Raw genomic sequence first — 23,521 nt, 5'->3', positions numbered from 1 at the left:
GGGTCCAGGCCAGAGGCCGTACCTCATCTTGGGTCCAGGCCAGAGGCCGTACATAGATCATTTCGGTCACACAGAGAATGCTTCTTCCCAACCACTTTTCCTTGGGGTGGATACTTTTGGTCAGTGAGTATATATTGGTTGTGTATTTCACAAGTAAGAGAAGATGTAACACCCACCTCATCCCGCCGCTCCAGTGCCTCCTCGGCCACGCTACTGGACTCCAGCAATGTCGACACAAGATTAATGGAGCAGGAAGAGCAGAGACCGACATGAGCAGGGAAGAGACAGCACTGCGGGGCCATCATTCCCTGGGGCCCCGGAGCAGACAGGTGACACATGGCTACCTCTGCGCGGTGTCACACACAGGACAGACGCACAGTGTATATTACAAGTTTATTACATGATCACATATATAGAAAACACCCGACCTCTTACTGCAGACACTTCTCCCCCGGGAACATCCCAGGATTAGTAGTTCACCGGGTGTAAACAGCCGCCACCTTCCTGAACGCCGGACTATACCGACCGGCGGTCACTGACCCATCACACATTGTGCAAAGGTTGCGGTAAAGTGCTCACTGACAATGGGATTTAATAAAGGGAGAGCGGAAACGACAGGTTAAAATACACAGTCCAACAGGTCCCATCGCTGGTACCATGAGAGGAGACCGCAACCGAGACGCCTTACACTGGTTCCATCTGCAGCTCCTCGATGTCCCCCTCAATCTCATGGAAGGAGGCATGGGAGCCGATGACTGCGAGGGTGGCACCTGGGAAAAAGGGAGGAAATAATGAGAGATCTCACACTACAGGAGGCACAGAGGTACAAGAAAGAACAGATGTAGCAGAGCCGAGTTACCCAACTATAATAGCTGACAAAAATATTGGATGAACCAAACACAGCTGTGCATAGTCCTCTGTACAGAGGATCAGGAGTAGATCGGGCCCCCAAAATTACCATCTAAGAAGTGGTCTCCAACAGCTGCTAAACTACAACTCCCAACAAGCCCTGAAACACTACCGGGTTCCTGGCATTCAGAACAGAGTGTTACCCATAGTGAAGCAGAGGACTATGGGAGCTCCCTGCTCTGGGAGATGACGAGAGTCACACGTTCAGATGGACGCTCCTACAGGGTTCTCCACGCCAGGAAACCAGTGGACGCAGAGTCTTGCCTAGACCCCACTGGACGCAGAGTCTTGCCTAGACCCCACTGGACGCAGAGTCTTGCCTAGACCCCACTGGACGCAGAGTCTTGCCTAGACCCCACTGGACGCAGAGTCTTGCCTAGACCCCACTGGACGCAGAGTCTTGCCTAGACCCCACTGGACGCAGAGTCTTGCCTAGACCCCACTGGACGCAGAGTCTTGCCTAGACCCCACTGGACGCAGAGTCTTGCCTAGACCCCACTGGACGCAGAGTCTTGCCTAGACCCCACTGGACGCAGAGTCTTGCCTAGAACCCACTGGACGCAGAGTCTTGCCTAGAACCCACTGGACGCAGAGTCTTGCCTAGAACCCACTGGACGCAGAGTCTTGCCTAGAACCCACTGGACGCAGAGTCTTGCCTAGAACCCACTGGACGCAGAGTCTTGCCTAGAACCCACTGGACGCAGAGTCTTGCCTAGAACCCACTGGACGCAGAGTCTTGCCTAGAACCCACTGGACGCAGAGTCTTGCCTAGAACCCACTGGACGCAGAGTCTTGCCTAGAACCCACTGGACGCAGAGTCTTGCCTAGAACCCACTGGACGCAGAGTCTTGCCTAGAACCCACTGGACGCAGAGTCTTGCCTAGAACCCACTGGACGCAGAGTCTTGCCTAGAACCCACTGGATGCAGAGTCTTGCCTAGAACCCACTGGAAGCAGAGTCTTGCCTAGAACCCACTGGACGCAGAGTCTTACCTAGAACCCAGAACACGGCAGCACCAGCTCCGGCGAGCCAGAAAAACGGAAAGGAGACAGCGCCGGCCAATCCATACTGATTAGCAGTGCTGACCTCACGACCTGCAACCAGAAATACGTTATTACTACAACATAAGTGAAGGACAAGACCAGGGGGGCGGGGGGAGACAATGAGGACAAATCTGAGATGGCAGCGGCGAGACTGGAGAAAACTGCAGCCCAGAACCAGGTCTACAACTCCCAGCGCTGCACAGGTATATGCCCCCCAGTCCAGTACAGATATTATATAATCACTATATACCCCCCAGTCCAGTACAGATATTATATATCACTATATACCCCCCAGTCCAGTACAGATCAGGGCTGCGGAGTCGGTAGATAAATCTTCCGACTCAGACTCCTCAGTTTTATGTACTTCCGACTCCAACTCCTCTGTATTAATATGCGAATGTATTTTATACATTCCTTGAGGGAAAGAAACGCAACCTACCACAGGACTACTGGCTGGGAAGCTGCTTTCTCCTTTGTGTGCTTATCTGCTGCTGAAGATAGGGCAGTGGGAGGATCCAGGAAGGGGCATTTATTCTAAAACATGATTTTCCTAGGAGAATCCCATAGTCATGTTTAAAGTTTAAGCTAACAATCGGAGTTTACAAGTTTTTATAGCCTTAGCTGAATGACAGCAGTTTTTCCAATGGTTTACAGCTTCAGTCTTGAACTATTGGCCCTCCATTCTCTTCACTTATACAAGTGTCTCACTCTCTAGTCCTGCAAAAAACATATTTATTTAATCCCTTATCAGTGAGAGGCGAGGTTACACATGGACGCTGCGTTCCCTGTAAAAGCAGAACACAACACTATGGAAAGTATAGGTATTGCAGCTCCTAATTGTGCGTTGCGTGCCACATAGTGAAGCACATGAAAAGCTTCTTCACGGTCACTTAACGTGTTCGTTTTGCGGTTACGTGAGGCACTGCATGCATTGGTCTTTATTCTTACAGTAGAGAAGTCATTAATTATAACTTTTTGCGAATTGGGACATTTAAACTTGCTTTTTTTTTTTTTATTCCAATCTAAATTTAGTAGGAGTCGGAGTCTGTGCATTGTTTGCCGACTCCAACTCCGACTCCAGGTACCCAAAATTTCACCCGACTCCTCGACTCCACAGCCCTGGTACAGATATTATATATCACTATATACCCCCCAGTCTAGTACAGATATTATATATTAGGGATCGACCGATATTGATTTTTTAGGGCAGATACCGATAATTTGTGAACTTTCAGGCCGATAGCCGATAATTTATACCGACATTCTGTGAAATTAAAAAAAAATTAAAAAAAAATTCCTACACAAATCTGCTGAAAATGAATATTTTTATTGTTAATGTGAATTATTTTTTTTTGTAAATCTTTCTTTTTTATTTATACTTAATATTTTGTTGTTTTTTTTTTTACTAACTTTTAGCCCCCTTAGGGACTAGAACCCTTGTCCTATTCACCCTGATACATCTCTATCAGGGTGAATAGGACATCACACTGTCCCTGCTACTCTGTGCACACAGCAGCATGGAGATTACCATGGCAGCCAGGGCTTCAATAGCGTCCTGGCTGCCATGGTAACTGATCGGAGCCCCAGGATTACACAGCTGGGGCTCCGATCGGTGGAGGAGGGGAGAGGGGACCCTGTGGCCACTGCCACCAATGATTAAAACTGGGGGGGCGCACTGCGCCACCAATGAAGATAAATCTCTCATTTATTCATATACAGGAGGCGGGAGCTGGCTGCAGAATCACATAGCGGCTCCTGACCTCTATGAGCGGTAGCTGCGATCCGCGGCACCTGAGGGGTTAACTACCGCAGATCGCAGCTACTTGTCGTAGAGGTCGGGAGCCGGCTATGTGATTCTGCAGCCAGCTCCCGCCTCCTGTTCAATTTGAGTGAATGAGTAAGTCAACATCATTGGTGGCGCAGCGGCCAAAGCCCCTCCCCTTGTCTTCTCTCCTCTCATTGGCGGCAGCGGCAGCAGCAGCACAGGGGGTGGAGACACTGCTTCCTTCTCCCCTGTGCTGCTGAGGGAACGCGGAGAGCGCTGACAGCAGCGCGATCCTTGTTCCCGATACGTTATCGGAATATCGGCAAAATAGATGCCGATACCGATCCAAATCCTGAATATCGGCCGATAATATCGGTAAAACCGATAAATCTGTCGATCCCTATTATATATCACTATATACCTCCCCGTCCTGTACAGATATTATATATCACTATATACCTCCCCGGCCTGTACAGATATTATATATCACTATATACCTCCCCGTCCTGTACAGATATTATATATCACTATATACCTCCCCGGCCTGTACAGATATTATATATCACTATATACCTCCCCGTCCTGTACAGATATATAATATCACTATATACCCCCCGTACAGATATTATATATCACTATATACCTCCCCGTCCTGTACAGATATATAATATCACTATATACCTCCCCGGCCTGTACAGATATTATATATCACTATATACCTCCCCGTCCTGTACAGATATTATATATCACTATATACCTCCCCGGCCTGTACAGATATTATATATCACTATATACCTCCCCGTCCTGTACAGATATATAATATCACTATATACCCCCCGTACAGATATTATATATCACTATATACCTCCCCGTCCTGTACAGATATATAATATCACTATATACCCCCCGTACAGATATTATATATCACTATATACCTCCCCGTCCTGTACAGATATTATATATCACTATATACCTCCCCGTCCTGTACAGATATTATATATCACTATATACCTCCCCGGCCTGTACAGATATTATATATCACTATATACCTCCCCGTCCTGTACAGATATATAATATCACTATATACCCCCCGTACAGATATTATATATCACTATATACCTCCCCGTCCTGTACAGATATATAATATCACTATATACCCCCCGTACAGATATTATATATCACTATATACCTCCCCGGCCTGTACAGATATTATATATCACTATATACCTCCCCGTCCTGTACAGATATTATATATCACTATATACCTCCCCGGCCTGTACAGATATTATATATCACTATATACCTCCCCGTCCTGTACAGATATATAATATCACTATATACCCCCCGTACAGATATTATATATCACTATATACCTCCCCGGCCTGTACAGATATTATATATCACTATATACCTCCCCGTCCTGTACAGATATTATATATCACTATATACCTCCCCGGCCTGTACAGATATTATATATCACTATATACCTCCCCGTCCTGTACAGATATATAATATCACTATATACCCCCCGTACAGATATTATATATCACTATATACCTCCCCGTCCTGTACAGATATATTATATCTTACCAAAAAGGACCATCTTGGACTGCAGCGTTTTCAGGTAAATGATGTAACAGGCACCAAAGAAGATGGCGATGGCAATGAGTAGCATGGGGCTGGTGATACTGTGAGGAGGAAAGGATAGAAGATGATGGGAGTAGTTATTGTCCAGTGAGGATCATCACAGATCTGGATCTTCCCATACTATTCTCTACACTTCTTTCACACAATTTCACGGTGTAAACTGAAAATTTCTAAATCACTTTATTTAAAAAAAAAAAAAAAAAAAAAAAGTCATGGCCTCTAGGGGTCTCACCTCCACAGTCCCCAGAGACTCTGAAGACGTCTGAGAGAAGGTGGGGGTGCGTCAGAGCTAGCCGAGATCCTGGGGCTGATGAAACAACGACTTTTACACTGCGTCTGAATTCACAGGAGCCTTTCTGCGATTTATCTCTCCTTATCAGCTTTCTGAGCTCCCCAAAGGAAGTGAGGTGACTGCATACCGTAGTAGCAAAAGGAAGACGCCCCCGGCTTCTGAGTGAAATTCATCTATCTGTGCAGTTGAAACAGGGAATAATATGGCTGAAAAACTTTAGGGAAGCCCCAAAAACACCAGTTCCTTCACAGTTCTGATTTTACAGAGAAGCCATTATACAAAGTGTATTTGGAAACTGACCTTTAATTGATAAAAGTTCTGCGTCTTCATTTAGATCATCAGGCAGCTTTTTCGCTCATTACTAACAGACAGTACCCTGGAGATATGCTATGCTATAGGCGCAGCACTGCCAGGACACGCCGACTGGAGAGATTTGTTAGGAGGCCATTCTTGAGAAATGTCCTCAACTGATTAATATGAAAACGGAGCTTCATGAAAAAGCTGCAGGACTAATTTCACTAAGGACACAGGCCTTTCATCAAGAAAAAGGTCCAGTCCAGGGGCTCCATCAGTCTGACGCACGCTCACCGGAAAGGATGTGGCTCAATCATTGGGTTATTCACACCACGGGAAAGAAACGCGCCAATGAGGTTTAGGAGGCGGATGAGGGCCGGGCCAGCAGTCAGATGGGACTCGTCTCCCGTTCATTCTGTCAGGACTGTAAATATACTATTCTATATAATACTGACAGGATGAACGGGAGATGACAAATAACAGAATTAAAAATTCTATGTCTAGACCTTAGTAAGTGACGAGATGAGCGGCCTGGGTGGTGGCGGAGCGACGGCCTGGGTGGTGGCGGAGCGACGGCCTGGGTGGTGGCGGAGCGACGGCCTGGGTGGTGGCGGAGCGACGGCCTGGGTGGTGGCGGAGCGACGGCCTGGGTGGTGGCGGAGCGACGGCCTGGGTGGTGGCGGAGCGACGGCCTGGGTGGTGGCGGAGCGACGGTAGCTCGTTGGCAGCGAAGAGGTCTGTAATTCCAATAGAGGGCGCTCTATGTTCGGTCCGGAGGTAATTACATTTTTTTTACATGTTGACCCACGTCCACTGCTACTAAATTGCGATATCTGAATGTTGGACAACTGCGAAGATGAACATTACTTTTACCGGTAATTGCATTTTCCATTTAGCCTCCGTAACGGCACTAAGCTGGAGGTTACCCCGCCTCCCAGGGACGGGAATCAATGCGGAGACCAACAGTGTAAAAGCCCTCTACCTGCTCCAGTCAGTGACCTAGGACACAAGTCTGATGCAGAACAAAAATACATTTATAGAAATTTACAATCTATTTTATTTTATGCAGTTATGTATAAGAAATATATCACCACAAGAACAATTCAGAGAGTTACAAAGGACGGGAATTCTTTGTTCTGTTGTGAAGGCCAAATGGAAAATCCAATTACCAATAAGAGTCTTTTCATGTTTTCCATACACCTCCCCGAGGGAACTAGCTGGAGGATTTTCAGAGGAAAGGACTTCTTTTAGGGAGGGACAGCACCAGATAACACTTCCCCACTGAACGTCAAGTCTCTGTTGGACACTACATCTACACTGCGTGCAGAATTATTAGGCAAATGAGTATTTTGACCACATCATCCTCTTTATGCATGTTGTCTTACTCCAAGCTGTATAGGCTCGAAAGCCTACTACCAATTAAGCATATTAGGTGATGTGCATCTCTGTAATGAGAAGGGGTGTGGTCTAATGACATCAACACCCTATATTAGGTGTGCATAATTATTAGGCAACGTCCTTTTCTTTTGGCAAAATGGGTCAAAAGAAGGACTTGACAGGCTCAGAAAAGTCAAAAATAGTGAGATATCTTGCAGAGGGATGCAGCACTCTTAAAATTGCAAAGCTTCTGAAGCGTGATCATCGAACAATCAAGCGTTTCATTCAAAATAGTCAACAGGGTCGCAAGAAGCGTGTGGAAAAACCAAGACGCAAAATAACTGCCCATGAACTGAGAAAAGTCAAGTGTGCAGCTGCCAAGATGCCACTTGCCACCAGTTCGGCCATATTTCAGAGCTGCAACATCACTGGAGTGCCCAAAAGCACAAGGTGTGCAATACTCAGAGACATGGCCAAGGTAAGAAAGGCTGAAAGACGACCACCACTGAACAAGACACACAAGCTGAAACGTCAAGACTGGGCCAAGAAATATCTCAAGACTGATTTTTCTAAGGTTTTATGGACTGATGAAATGAGAGTGAGTCTTGATGGGCCAGATGGATGGGCCCGTGGCTGGATTGGTAAAGGGCAGAGAGCTCCAGTCCGACTCAGACGCCAGCAAGGTGGAGGTGGAGTACTGGTTTGGGCTGGTATCATCAAAGATGAGCTTGTGGGGCCTTTTCGGGTTGAGGATGGAGTCAAGCTCAACTCCCAGTCCTACTGCCAGTTTCTGGAAGACACCTTCTTCAAGTAGTGGTACAGGAAGAAGTCTGCATCCTTCAAGAAAAACATGATTTTCCTGCAGGACAATGCTCCATCACACGCGTCCAAGTACTCCACAGCGTGGCTGGCAAGAAAGGGTATAAAAGAAGAAAATCTAATGACATGGCTTCCTTGTTCACCTGATCTGAACCCCATTGAGAACCTGTGGTCCATCATCAAATGTGAGATTTACAAGGAGGGAAAACAGTACACCTCTCTGAACAGTGTCTGGGAGGCTGTGGTTGCTGCTGCACGCAATGTTGATGGTGAACAGATCTAAACACTGACAGAATCCATGGATGGCAGGCTTTTGAGTGTCCTTGCAAAGAAAGGTGGCTATATTGGTCACTGATTTGTTTTTGTTTTGTTTTTGAATGTCAGAAATGTATATTTGTGAATGTTGAGATGTTATATTGGTTTCACTGGTAAAAATAAATAATTGAAATGGGTATATATTTGTTTTTTGTTAAGTTGCCTAATAATTATGCACAGTAATAGTCACCTGCACACACAGATATCCGCCTAAAATAGCTAAAACTAAAAAACAAACTAAAAACTACTTCCAAAAATATTCAGCTTTGATATTAATGAGTTTTTTGGGTTCATTGAGAACATGGTTGTTCAATAATAAAATTAATCCTCAAAAATACAACTTGCCTAATAATTCTGCACTCCCTGTAATTTATAGTGCTTGAAAAAAAAGTAGATGTGCTAGCTAGACCATGTTGCAGTGCGACACATTTGTTACTGCTCTGGTCGAGTGCGCCTTAAGACCTGATGAAGGAGTCACCCATTTTGTGCTATGAGCAAGGGTAATAGTCATTATGATCCATCGGCAATTGTTGCTTTACTGCTGGGCCTTCATTTTGTATGAAGAATTGGACTAGCAGATACGATCTTCTGAACTCTTCAGTTACTTCCAAGTAAGTTAACAGGCATCTGAGGACATCCAAATTATTGAAGGAAGAGATATTTCCTGCTGACAATGAAATTACGAAAAAAACTTTCAGAAGAAAGGGCGCATGTTTCAGGACTACTTTATCTTCAAATATCGTTAGATAAGGAGGCTTGTAGGAGAAGGCTTGGATCTCTCCCACCCTCCTAGCTGTAGTAGTCGCTATTAGGAAGGCTGTTTTTAGGGAAAGTAATCTGATATTTCCCCAATGGGTTCAAAAGGATGTTCCGTGAGTACTGATAGGAATAGATTTAAATCCCATAGTGATGTAGTGGAACAGAAGGATGGTCGGATTCTGCTTGTTCCCTTAATGAAACATCTGACCATCTCAATCTGACATTTTTATACCTAAGAAATCACTGAGGGCAGCAATCTGGACTTTTAGGGTACCGACTCTTAAACCCTTATCTAGACCTTCTTGGAGAAAACCCAGAATTACCTGAACATCTGGGCACATGGAGGGATCCCAGGAACCTGCCGAGAAACAAAGAAAAGCCTTCCAAGTTCTCAGGTGGATTTTGGATGTAATAGCTTTTCTGCTTTCCATCAGTGTGGATATTACCGCATCCGAAGTCATTTTGCCCTCAAAATGTCTCATTCAGAATCCAGGCTGCCAGCCTCAACTGAGAGACGCTTGGATGTTGGGATGGTCTCTGATGTCAAAGGTCCAGAATCTGAGGAAAAAGCCAAAATTCCCCTCTTGATAGTGTCTAAAGAATCAAGAACCATGCCCTCCATGACCAAAAAGGAGCCACTAGAATCAGATAGGTCTTCTCCTCAGCTGCTTTTGTCTTTGGTATCAAGGAGGGAATGCGTACAACAGACCTTTCGGCCATAGGCCCGAAAGAGCATCCAGCAGAAACGGATGGTCCTGGTAGAATAGGAAACAGAATTGACTCATCTTTTTGTTGGCTTTTAAGGCAAAGAGGTGTAGAATAGAGACCCTCCACTTCTTGCAAATCTGATTGAAGATTGACTGATTTGGATAGATTTCCTGCCCTTAGACTGTCAGCTCAGGTAGTCTGTGAAGAGGTTATCTTTCTCTTTTACATGGACTGCAGATATTGACAGTAGGTGTTCTTCTGCCCACGTAAACACTGAGGCCGCAATCAGGGTCAGCTTCTTGTTCCTCCTGCTGTACTGAACTGCAGTAAGCTCTCTGACATTGGAGGATTCCTGGCACAGGTCTGGATGCCAGGTCCCCTGTACCATTTGCTGATCGCGGTGGGCTCCCCATCCTATACCGCTTGCATTTGTTGTAATGATGACCTGGTTCAATTAGCGCCATTGTACCTCCTGATTAAAAAAATTTTGAAGCGGCCACCAGTTCAGAGATTTTTTCACTTACGCTGGGTTCACACCTGAACTGTAAACACTCAACAGGCAAGAACCAATGCTTCCCTATGGGCATGGTTCTCACCTGAGTGTTTTACAGCGCGTACGAACGCCATATGCCCCAAGAAGTACAGGAGCTTCTTTGGGGCGTATGGTCGGGCGTTCCCGTACATAGACTTCCGGGAATGCGCAACTATGGGCGTTGCTTGTTGCCGGAGCCGCGTCTGTAAACGCGCGATACAATCGCGCATACAGAGCGCTCCTTCGGTACGCTCAGGTCTGAACCCAGCGTTATAAGGGTACTCTTACTCTCTTGTCCAGAGAAAATTGAGTTTTGTCCTACGAGTTAAAAGGAAAGACTGTAATGTCCTTACATGCACCTGTGTCCACCTTACTGCTGGTATGGTGGACGTCAATAGACCTAGGATCGTCATAATGCCCCTGATCGATAATTTTGGCGACTGACAAAAGGCTGATATTTTCTGTACTAGGCTCTGCTTCTTTTGTTCTGGAAGAAAAAATGTTACAAGATGAGAATCCAACCCGACTCCCAGGAACACTTTTTGCTTTGATTCTCCCAATTGATCATCCAGCCTAAAGCTTCATGAGTTTCATTTACAGTCTGCAAATGGGTCCTGAGGTGCTCGTCTGTTTGAGCTGCTATTAGAAAATCGTCCAGGTAGGGAGGGCGGGGGATGAAAATTATGCCCTTCTGATATAAAAAACCCGTAACTTCTGCTATTATTTTTGTAGAAATCCTACGTGCGGATGAGAAACGTAAGAATGGTAAGAACTGAAGCTGGAGATCAAAAAGGCAATTGTTTATGTACAGAGCAATTCTCAAGAATGTTTGATGGCCCTTGAGGATTGACACATGGTAGTACACATCTGCCAGGTCCAATGTTGCCATCTAGCAATCCTCAAATCAGTAATATTGATAGTTGATTTGACAGTTTCCATCTTGAATTTCTTGTAAAATAATACGTGCCTGCTTGGCGATTTATTATTGCTCTCTAGGATCCACTTGGTTTTCTTAGAAAAACTGGAGGGTAGAACCTTTCCCCTCTTTGGCCTTTCCAGAAGCTGGATTAGAACCTATTTTTGAAGGAGGAGGAGAAGAAGCCGGGACTCCAGAAGCTGTTGATTGCTTTCTCTTAGTCTTTTGTTTAGAAAGACCTTTTCTGGTGGAGGAGACAAGAACTTTAGTTTGTACCTCTGATGTAGAACATCTAGGATCCATGGGGACATGGACACTTCTTCTCTTGCAGAAATTAGTCTTTTTAGTCTTCCCCCTACCTGGTGTCAGTGGTTTGACTGTCCAGACGATTTGTCTGGGTGAAAGAGCCAAACGGAGGCGTTTTCCTTTTTCTTCTGGTCTGGCTTACCACGTTCTTGGGTCCGAACGGAGCGTCGTTGGTGAAAATAATGCGATTCCGTTGGAAGGCCTTTCTTCCTATTTGACGCTTTGTCTAGAACATCGTTGTGGTGAAACCAACCTCGCCACTGGGTTTCGGAGGGGCCTGGCTACCAGCCTCTTGCCTCAGGATTATGGCCCATACTAACTTTAAAGGAGCAGACAGACCGGCCGCACAGCTTAAATCTGTCTTTGGAATGGTATTTTGTTATGTGAGGGTACCCAGATAGCTAATTGTATTGTATTAGTGTATTCTGAGTGCCATTCACCTAATGATATGCACTCAGACTTGAGCTATCTGGGAATATGTTAAATGTCTGTGTTTGCTGTGGGGGTGTGACATTGTGTGTTTGGGTGGTGATTTCTGTTCTGTTGTTCCCACATGTGTATTGGTGATTTCCCTTTGTCCTGAGAGATAATTGGATTACTCCTCGGGTGTCTCCAGGGCAGAGAGGAGGAAACCATGATGTATTGTGGGGATGTTTTGTGTCTGTGTATCCTGCAGTGCTGCATATTTGTCCTGTGTCACAGTCTTCCTTCTGGTCCCCTAGGGGCGTGTCCACCAGATGGGGACCTGCATAAATACGGGCGGGTAGCCCTCAATAAAGTGTTCCTGTTTTACCCTTTATCATGTTGAGGCTGATGTTTGGGTAACTGATCAACACTGGGGGATTGCTATACGCTGAAGATTTGCTATACTCCCCTGGCTATAACTACTAGCTCTTTTAAGAGCTGTTCCTGCTCTCTGGTTTTAGGAGAGGTTCACCCACTGGAGCCTTGTCGTAGGTCCAGGGTGGGTAGGAGACGGTGAGACCTCAACCAAGCTTCGGCGGTTCGTGGGGTCTGCAGTGCATACGGTGTCAAGTGGAGTGCTTGGAGTCCTCGTAAAGCACTAGGAGTATCTATCAACGGAGGTACCCGGTCGGGGTGCCAGGAGATCCGTTACAATCGTCTATCACCTTCGCAGGAGATTCCACACAATCTGTTCTTAGATGCTGTGTCTCCTGACCATGACCTTAGCCAAACCGTTCTGCGAGTAGCATTAACAAGGGCTGCCGATCTTGCTGAAAGCCTCACTAAGTCTGCTGAAGCATCTGTGATAAAATTGGAGGCCTGTTTTAATCCCGGCAGAGAGGATAATATATCCTCCCTTGGTCTATCCGAGACCAGATGTTCTTCTGAGAGAGTGATTATGTTCTGGCTGTGTATGTAGCAGCAATACTAGGCCTCAATATGGCTGTATAAGATTCCCATGTTCTATTTCTTATCCATAGGGTCACGCAGCAATCCCATATCTTCAAATGGCAGCAATGATGTATTTTTTGGATTCTCGCCACAGGAGCATCTACCTTTGGGGTCTTGTCCCAAGGAGTAGAATCTTCATCATTGAAGGGAAATACTGGACCTTTTTTTCTGGATCTTTCCACTCATTGGATTTAATTTTTTTTTTATTATTATCATGAACTGGAAGTCCGCGTCTTATCTCCTAGGCCCCGGAACAAACCTAAAGACTGTGCGTGTTGGTCTCCATGTTGTTACCTGTCCCTGGGAGGCGGGGATTGGGGAGGCATTCGGAAAAATTTAAATAAAAATAAATAAAATGAAATTGGCAGTAGGTGGCGCTTTTTTATTTTGGCACAGAAAATGCCTACAGAGATGAAATCCGAATCTCAAATTGTTGTTGTGCCTTTCATTTATTAATTCTGGATTTTTAATTTTGACTATAAAATGCCAAAAGAGGTAATAATAATTAAATGGCAAACGGAAAATTAAAAGATAAAGGATTTTTTTTATTTTAAATTTTCTTTTTACACATGTTTCCGTTGAAAATTAAACTGCAAATAAAAGTATTTTATTTTAAATTTTGGGATGGATTGTGAACACGTTGGTCGACAATGAAATGGCAAATAGGAATCTGCATTTCAGATTTTGTTTTATTTTCATTTTTGCTGCTTTTACAACCCATACATTTTAGGGGACATAGAGCCTATTATGTTTTATTAAAGGGGTTCTCCAGGTCTTTAGTATTAATAACCTATTCTCAAGATAGGTCACCAATATAGGACTGGAAGGGGTTGGACACCCGGCATCCCCACCAATGAGCTGTTTTTGGCAGCCAAAAAACATAACAGTGAATGGAAATGGAAGAACAAGGCTACTGACACCACATAGTGGCCATGCCAGGTACTGCAGATCAACACCCATTCCAGTGAATGGTACCCCAGCATGGCCAATAAACAGTGTAGGGACCTTCAGCTCCCGCCTGCGTTCAGTCCAGAATTTCCAGCTCAGGATCAGTACAAGATAAGAAATGTATGTACACAGTGACTGCACCAGCAGAATAGTGAGTGCAGCTCTGGAGTATAATACAGGATGTAACTCAGGATCAGTACAGGATAAGTAATGTATGTGCACAGTGACTGCACCAGCAGAATAGTGAGTGCAGCTCTGGAGTATAATACAGGAGGTAACTCAGGATCAGTACAGGATAAGTAATGTATGTACACAGTGACTGCACCAGCAGAATAGTGAGTACAGCTCTGGAGTATAATACAGGATGTAACTCAGGGTCAGTACAGGATCAGTAATGTATGTACACAGTGACTGCACCAGCAGAATAGTGAGTGCAGCTCTGGAGTATAATACAGGATGTAACTCAGGATCAGTACAAGATAAGTAATGTATGTACACAGTGACTGCACCAGCAGAATAGTGAGTGCAGCTCTGGGGTATAATACAGGATGTAACTCAGGATCAGTACAGGATAAGTAATGTATGTAGACAGTGACTGCACCAGCAGAATAGTGAGTGCAGCTCTGGAGTATAATACAGGATGTATCTCAGGATCAGTACAGGATAAGTAATGTATGTACACAGTGACTGCACCAGCAGAATAGTGAGTGCAGCTCTGGGGTATAATACAGGATGTAACTCAGGATCAGTACAGGATAAGTAATGTATGTAGACAGTGACTGCACCAGCAGAATAGTGAGTGCAGCTCTGGAGTATAATACAGGATGTATCTCAGGATCAGTACAGGATAAGTAATGTATGTACACAGTGACTGCACCAGCAGAATAGTGAGTGCAGCTCTGGGGTATAATACAGGATGTAACTCAGGATCAGTACAGGATAAGTAATGTATGTACACAGTGACTGCACCAGCAGAATAGTGAGTGCAGCTCTGGAGTATAATATAGGATGTAACTCAGGATCAGTACAGGATAAGTAATGTATGTACACAGTGACTGCACCAGCAGAATAGTGAGTGCAGCTCTGGGGTATAATACAGGATGTAACTCAGGATCAGTGCAGGATAAGTAATGTATGTACACAGTGACTGCACCAGCAGAATAGTGAGTGCAGCTCTGGGGTATAATACAGGATGTAACTCAGGATCAGTACAGGATAAGTAATGTATGTACACAGTGACTGCACCAGCAGAATAGTGAGTGCAGCTCTGGAGGATAATACAGGATGTAACTCAGGATCAGTACAGGATAAGTAATGTATGTACACAGTGACTGCACCAGCAGCAGAATAGTGAGTGCAGCTCTGGGGTATAATACAGGATGTAACTCAGGATCAGTACAGGATAAGTAATGTATGTACACAGTGACTGCACCAGCAGAATAGTGAGTGCAGCTCTGGGGTATAACACAGGATGTAACTCAGGATCAGTACAGGATAAGTAATGTATGTAGACAGTGACTGCACCAGCAGCAGAATAGTGAGTGCAGCTCTGGGGTATAATACAGGATGTATTATATAAGGGTGAACATATGCTGTAACTCGGATGAAGCCCTTTCTAATGCTAGAAATGAGGCCCATAATCGGAGTAGACAGAGGATGGCGCAGACAGTACTCACATGCAGTACAGGATAAGTCCCAGGAAAATGAAGATGTAGTTGCTCTGAAAATGCTCCACATTTCGTGTCCCTCGCTTACACAAGTCTCCAAAGTTCTGTGGCCGGGAGAAGCGTCTCTGATCAATAAAGTTATTCCAGGGGCGGATGTGGGCCCGGCGGCGGTCAAACCAGTCCTTGGCTGTAGTTTGAGTTATCATCTTGGGAAAGATCCTGAGGAGATAAAACAGGTAAGAGACAAATGAGAGAAACAGAAGAGAAGCCGCCCCAATACTCGCGTCCGAAAATCATCATCTCAGGAGGGGGGCAGGTCCATGGATAATACATCAATAACGTATTGTACAATCCAGAACGTTCCGAGTGTAGAGAGAAGAGAGCGAGCAGAGGCACGGAACACAGAGGACCCCAATCTCCGCTCAATCGGGTACACAGGAGCAGTATTATAGTAGTTATATTCTTGTACACAGGAGCAGTATTATAGTAGTTATATTCTTGTACACAGGAGCAGTATTATAGTAGTTATATTCTTGTACATAGGAGCAGTATTATAGTAGTTATATTCTTGTACATAGGAGCAGTATTATAGTAGTTATATTCTTGTACATAGGAGGCAGTATTATAGTAGTTATATTCTTGTACATAGGAGCAGTATTATAGTAGTTATATTCTTGTACATAGGAGGCAGTATTATAGTAGTTATATACTTGTACATAGGAGGCAGTATTATAGTAGTTATATACTTGTACATAGGAGGCAGTATTATAGTAGTTATATTCTTATACATAGGAGGCAGTATTATAGTAGTTATATTCCTGTACATAGGAGGCAGTATTATAGTAGTTATATTCTTGTACATAGGAGCAGTATTATAGTAGTTATTTTCTTGTACATAGGAGCAGTATTATAGTAGTTATATTCTTGTACACAGGAGCAGTATTATAGTAGTTATATTCTTGTACATAGGAGCAGTATTATAGTAGTTATATTCTTGTACATAGGAGCAGTATTATAGTAGTTATATTCTTGTACATAGGAGCAGTATTATAGTAGTTATATTCTTGTACATAGGAGGCAGTATTATAGTAGTTTTATTATTGTAGATAGGAGCAGTATTATAGTAGTTATATTCTTGTACATAGGAGCAGTATTATAGTAGTTATATTCTTGTACATAGGAGCAGTATTATAGTAGTTATATTCTTGTACATAGAAGCAGTATTATAGTAGTTATATTCTTGTACATAGGAGCAGTATTATAGTAGTTATATTCTTGTACATAGGAGCAGTATTATAGTAGTTATATTCTTGTACATAGGAGCAGTATTATAGTAGTTATATTCTTGTACATAGGAGGCAGTATTATAGCAGTTATATTCTTGTACATAGGAGGCAGTATTATAGTAGTTATATTCTTGTACATAGGAGCAGTATTATAGTAGTTATATTCTTGTACATAGGAGACAGTATTATAGTAGTTATATTCTTGTACATAGGAGGCAGTATTATAGTAGTTATATTCTTGTACATAGGAGACAGTATTATAGTAGTTATATTCTTGTACATAGGAGCAGTATTATAGTAGTTATATTCTTGTACATAGGAGCAGTATTATAGTAGTTATATTCTTGTACATAGGAGCAGTATTATAGTAGTTATATTCTTGTACATAGGAGCAGTATTATAGTAGTTATATTCTTGTACATAGGAGCAGTATTATAGTAGTTATATTCCTGTACATAGGAGCAGTATTATAGTAGTTATATTCTTGTACATATGAGCAGTATTATAGTAGTTATATTCTTGTACATAGGAGCAGTATTATAGTAGTTATATTCTTGTACATAGGGGCAGTATTATAGTAGTTATATTCTTGTACATAGGAGGCAGTATTATAGTAGTTATATTCTTGTACATAGGAGCAGTATTATAGTAGTTATATTCCTGTATATAGGAGGCAGTATTATAGTAGTTATATTCTTGTACATAGGAGCAGTATTATAGTAGTTATATTCTTGTACATAAGAGCAGTATTATAGTAGTTATATTCTTGTACATAGGAGGCAGTATTATAGTAGTTATATTACTGTACATAGGAGGCAGTATTATAGTAGTTATATTCCTGTACATAGGAGCAGTATTATAGTAGTTATATTACTGTACATAGGAGGCAGTATTATAGTAGTTATATTCCTGTACATGGGAACAGTATTATAGTAGTTATATAGTAATATGTTGTTGGTTAAATTTCTACTTTTATAATGATTCCAAGTGAATTATACATAACTTCTTATAAAGGGAACCTGTCACCTCCAAAAACCATCCCAGGCCGCCAGCAGCACCTGATGGCAGCCAGCAGCGTGTTTCCGACGATAATTTTCTTCCTGAAGGTCGATGCGGCTAAAGCTCAGAAAACTTTATTTTACCCCCTGCCCGGCGCGCGCTTCTCTGGTCAGGCTTGAAGTCATGTAGGCAGCGGCCTCCTCGATTCAAGCACGGTAACCACACCCCCTTCCCTGCCCCTTCGCTGTGACTGACAGCCGGCAGTTTGGCTGGCTTTGTCACAGTGAAGGGGGCGTGGTCACCGTGACTTGAAGCGAGGAGGCCGCCGTCCCCTTCACTTCAAGCCTGACCAGAGAAGCGCGCGCCGGGCAGGGGGTAAAATAAAGTTTTCTGAGCTTTAGCCGCATCGACCTTCAGGAAGAAAATTAACGTCGTAAACACGCTGCCGTTCTACCCTCAGGGGCTGCCCTTCTACCCTCAGGGGCTGCCCTTCTACCCTCAGGGGCTGCCCTTCTACCCTCAGGGGCTGCCCTTCTACCCTCAGGGGCTGCCCTTCTACCCTCAGGGGCTGCCCTTCTACCCTCAGGGGCTGCTGGCGGCCTGGGATGGTTTTTGGAGGTGACAGGTTCCCTTTAATCTTTACGAGTTGCCCCTTTGATAGGCGCTGTACATGAGAATATATGAAGAATGGCGCCTACTTGTTGATGAGACCGGCGGGTCCTTCTTCTGCGCTTCCATTGATGACATTCCCGTTTTTGGCGGCCATGGTCACTGGTAACGGAGCCTGTGACAGAGAGAGAGACAGACGTCAGGCCGGAGGATCCACTGAGAGGAATGTGCAGCAGATCTCCTGTAATCCGGGATCCACGAGATCTGAAGGTTCTGGATTAGAAAACCTACGTCCTACCGATAATTACGGACGGTTCGGACTTTCTGGATGGTTATAAAGCGGATTCAAGGAATATCCGAGTACATTGTACGTCTGGAGGCCGCTATAACAGGATGATAGATCTGTGTGACTGCAGGAGGACGACGTGGAGGACGCCGGAGCCGAATAGACCCCGGGGAAGATTTCCCAGTCATCTCCTAAGGAAATATGTAGAAGATCCGTCTGAGGAACCTCTGTGCAGAGCGGTCGGGGAGGCTTCCTCACATCGTAGTCACCAGTGATGTCACCAGGATCCAGTCACTGACAGGCATCAGTGCCGGATATGCACGGGTTAACCCTATAATAGCCCTGCCGGGTGAGGTCACAGCTATTACAGGTCATCGCTCTAGAATTAAACTTCCAGAACCTTCCAATAGACTTGGGTCTAGGTTCTTCACCATAATCATGAGCTGTTTGCTGTCAGTGAATGGAAACATCCTGGATCCCAGCTGTCCCCAGTCCACGGATCTTTACCATGCTGCGGTTTTTTGCCCTTTTCCCTGCCTTCCGAGAACAATAACTTTCCAATGTATCGACAGAAATCCGCTATTCTCGGCGGCTCTGTCGCATCAGATGAGGGGGGCGATGGCTTCCTCATAAACCGCTGTAAGGCGAGTCTCGTAGGGTCGTAGATTTCCATTTTATGTTCTGATGCAGGCGATTCCGCACATTCGCTGTCATTGTTCCCGCCATACTACATAAACCGCTGTAAGGCGAGTCTCGTAGGGTCGTAGATTTACGTTCTGATGCAGGCGATCCCGCACATTCGCTGTCATTGTTCCCGCCATACTACATAAACCGCTGTAAGGCGAGTCTCGTAGGGACGTAGATTTACGTTCTGATGCAGGCGATTCCGCACATTCGCTGTCATTGTTCCCGCCATACTACATAAACCGCTGTAAGGCGAGTCTCGTAGGGTCGTAGATTTCCATTTTATGTTCTGATGCAGGCGATTCCGCACATTCGCTGTCATTGTTTCCGCCATACTACATAAACCGCTGTAAGGCGAGTCTCGTAGGGTCGTAGATTTACGTTCTGATGCAGGCGATCCCGCACATTCGCTGTCATTGTTCCCGCCATACTACATAAACCGCTGTAAGGCGAGTCTCGTAGGGTCGTAGATTTACGTTCTGATGCAGGCGATCCCGCACATTCGCTGTCATTGTTCCCGCCATACTACATAAACCGCTGTAAGGAGAGTCTCGTAGGGTCGTAGATTTACGTTCTGATGCAGGCGATTCCGCACATTCGCTGTCATTGTTCCCGCCATACTACATAAACCGCTGTAAGGCGAGTCTCGTAGGGTCGTAGATTTACGTTCTGATGCAGGCGATTCCGCACATTCGCTGTCATTGTTCCCGCCATACTACATAAACCGCTGTAAGGCGAGTCTCGTAGGGTCGTAGATTTACGTTCTGATGCAGGCGATTCCGCACATTCGCTGTCATTGTTCCCGCCATACTACATAAACCGCTGTAAGGCGAGTCTCGTAGGGTCGTAGATTTACGTTCTGATGCAGGCGATCCCGCACATTCGCTGTCATTGTTCCCGCCATACTACATAAACCGCTGTAAGGCGAGTCTCGTAGGGTCGTAGATTTACGTTCTGATGCAGGCGATTCCGCACATTCGCTGTCATTGTTCCCGCCATACTACATAAATCGCTGTAAGGCGAGTCTCGTAGGGTCGTAGATTTACGTTCTGATGCAGGCGATTCCGCACATTCGCTGTCATTGTTCCCGCCATACTACATAAACCGCTGTAAGGCGAGTCTCGTAGGGTCGTAGATTTACGTTCTGATGCAGGCGATTCCGCACATTCGCTGTCATTGTTCCCGCCATACTACATAAACCGCTGTAAGGCGAGTCTCGTAGGGACGTAGATTTACGTTCTGATGCAGGCGATCCCGCACATTCGCTGTCATTGTTCCCGCCATACTACATAAACCGCTGTAAGGCGAGTCTCGTAGGGACGTAGATTTACGTTCTGATGCAGGCGATTCCGCACATTCGCTGTCATTGTTCCCGCCATACTACATAAACCGCTGTAAGGCGAGTCTCGTAGGGTCGTAGATTTACGTTCTGATGCAGGCGATTCTGCACATTCGCTGTCATTGTTCCCGCCATACTACATAAACCGCTGTAAGGCGAGTCTCGTAGGGTCGTAGATTTACGTTCTGATGCAGGCGATTCCGCACATTCGCTGTCATTGTTCCCGCCATACTACATAAACCGCTGTAAGGCGAGTCTCGTAGGGTCGTAGATTTACGTTCTGATGCAGGCGATCCCGCACATTCGCTGTCATTGTTTCCGCCATACTACATAAACCGCTGTAAGGCGAGTCTCGTAGGGTCGTAGATTTACGTTCTGATGCAGGCGATTCCGCACATTCGCTGTCATTGTTCCCGCCATACTACATAAACCGCTGTAAGGCGAGTCTCGTAGGGACGTAGATTTACGTTCTGATGCAGGCGATTCCGCACATTCGCTGTCATTGTTCCCGCCATACTACATAAACCGCTGTAAGGCGAGTCTCGTAGGGTCGTAGATTTACGTTCTGATGCAGGCGATCCCGCACATTCGCTGTCATTGTTCCCGCCATACTACATAAACCGCTGTAAGGCGAGTCTCGTAGGGACGTAGATTTACGTTCTGATGCAGGCGATTCCGCACATTCGCTGTCATTGTTCCCGCCATACTACATAAACCGCTGTAAGGCGAGTCTCGTAGGGTCGTAGATTTACGTTCTGATGCAGGCGATTCCGCACATTCGCTGTCATTGTTTCCGCCATACTACATAAACCGCTGTAAGGCGAGTCTCGTAGGGTCGTAGATTTACGTTCTGATGCAGGCGATTCCGCACATTCGCTGTCATTGTTCCCGCCATACTACATAAACCGCTGTAAGGCGAGTCTCGTAGGGTCGTAGATTTACGTTCTGATGCAGGCGATTCCGCACATTCGCTGTCATTGTTTCCGCCATACTACCCTGTAAACTGCGGGGCTCACTGATCCCACCCATCTCCCTGATTTCAGAGAAATGGCGCTTGCGTTATTTTCTTTGAAGTAACAGTAATGTGAATGAAGCCCAAGCACAGCCCAGAGAATGCACCTGCCGCCTAGAACTACAAGTCTCAGCCAGAAGCAGGTACCACAGCAGCTGGGAGACCCTCCTACCCGTGGACAGCACTCCGCACTCACTTACCTCCTCTCCCGTCCGCGACCGGAACTGATTTGGCACAGGCCGGAAAAAATACGAGGAAAACAGCTCCCGAAAGGCTGCTGCCATAGCAACTAGAGCCACGTCGGCAAACGCGATGACGTCACCCAGAACTGCATTCTGGGATCGGTAGTTCTGACAGTGATTTCGGTGTAATTAGAATATTATTTGCATTGTGGTTAAGGAGTTATTTGCCGTCAATCAAAATGTGCAGCGCTGTGATTGGCTGAAGGCAGCCGCAGTTAAGACGTGGCGTTCAGGGCTTTCAGCCAATCGACGTGGGACACCGTCACAGACGCGCTCTGATTGGCTGGAGGAGCGCAGTGTGCCGTGGCGCCATTTCTGGAAAGCTTCATGAGAGACGTTTCTGTCAGATGCTAATGAAGGCCCGCGAGTGACGGATCGTGTGAGGCGGCGGCCTGCGGTTTTCTGTAAAGCCCTTTTCACACAGGGTTTATCTCTGTGAAGAAAAACTACATTTGAGACTTGTTTTTCCAATTTTTTTTCTTCTTTGTTTCCAGGTGTTTTTGAAGCGTCGTGCGCGTGGCCTCAACGATGCGGTACGTGTTAGGGAAATATGAAGCGGGCACGCACTTCCTGGTTAACCCCTTCAGCACACACCCTTTTTCAGGCTGATTTCTATAAACCTGATATCTCGCTGTGTGTGGTGACGCTTCTTCTCATCAGGCGATTCCCAGATTTTTTCTCGTGTTCAATTCAGGTTAGCGGCAAAGTTCAGTTGATTTGTGTCCCCTTTATTTATAATTAAAAAAAAATACAAAATCTCAGATGTACAGAAAACTGGAAAAATTAGCAATTTTCAAATTCAGAATTTCCGTGCTTTTAAGACGGTGTGTGATACCTCAGAAAATAGTGATTAATTAAGGGGTGACTAATGTAAAATACAGGATGTGACAACCTCTTCTGACAACACCAGAACCATCCCCGGACCTCACATGGATCCAGAGATCTCCTCCTTCATTGCTCTTCTAGATTTATATCAAGCTGCAGCTCAGGGGCGTGTCTTACTGCTGCAGCTCAGGGGCGTGTCTTACTGCTGCAGCTCAGGGGCGTGTCTTACTGCTGCAGCTCAGGGGCGTGTCTTACTGCTGCTGCAGCTCAGGGGCGTGTCTTACTGCTGCTGCAGCTCAGGGGGCGTGGCAATGCTGTCCCTATCACAACTCAGGAGGCAGGACAAAGAAATAAGAAAACAAATATCAGGAGGCGCTAAATTTTAATTAAATGCAATTACAGAAATTCAGATCCAGCTGCTGGTGTGGAAACTGTAGAATATTTTTCATGGGACAACCCTTTTAACATTCACCGTACGTCTACTTTATGTCGGCGTCACTTTGTAAATGTAATTTTATTTTTTAAG

General features: G+C 45.1%; 1 protein-coding gene across 1 annotated transcript; it reads right to left on the bottom strand.

The window, feature by feature from the left end:
- Positions 1 to 379: 379 nt before the first annotated feature.
- On the bottom strand, positions 380 to 22,272 carry RABAC1 (Rab acceptor 1). Its single transcript, XM_040419748.1, has 6 exons — positions 22,129 to 22,272; positions 18,697 to 18,782; positions 15,723 to 15,932; positions 5,308 to 5,405; positions 1,902 to 2,003; positions 380 to 770 (listed from the first exon to the last, which is right to left on the bottom strand). The coding sequence occupies exons 1-6, from the start codon at positions 22,210 to 22,212 to the stop codon at positions 685 to 687; spliced, it is 666 nt and encodes a 221-aa protein (XP_040275682.1). The 5' UTR covers positions 22,213 to 22,272; the 3' UTR covers positions 380 to 684.
- Between the last annotated feature and the right edge of the window lie 1,249 nt (positions 22,273 to 23,521).

Source organism: Bufo bufo, chromosome 1 (assembly GCF_905171765.1).
Source record: "Bufo bufo chromosome 1, aBufBuf1.1, whole genome shotgun sequence".
NCBI classification, from domain to species: domain Eukaryota; kingdom Metazoa; phylum Chordata; class Amphibia; order Anura; family Bufonidae; genus Bufo; species Bufo bufo.
Note: the sequence above shows the minus strand (reverse complement) of the source record. Positions and strands in the feature narration are given on the sequence as shown.

Bases quoted from the DNA above. Each gene is read 5' to 3' on its own strand.
- RABAC1 (XM_040419748.1), bottom strand. From the start codon at position 22,212: ATGGCAGCAGCCTTTCGGGAGCTGTTTTCCTCGTATTTTTTCCGGCCT. The intron at 18,783-22,128 runs GTAAGTGAGTGC...TCTCTGTCACAG, and splicing joins GGTCGCGGACGGGAGAGGAG to GCTCCGTTACCAGTGACCAT. The intron at 771-1,901 runs GTAAGACTCTGC...CCTTTTTCCCAG, and splicing joins TGCCGTGTTCTGGGTTCTAG to GTGCCACCCTCGCAGTCATC.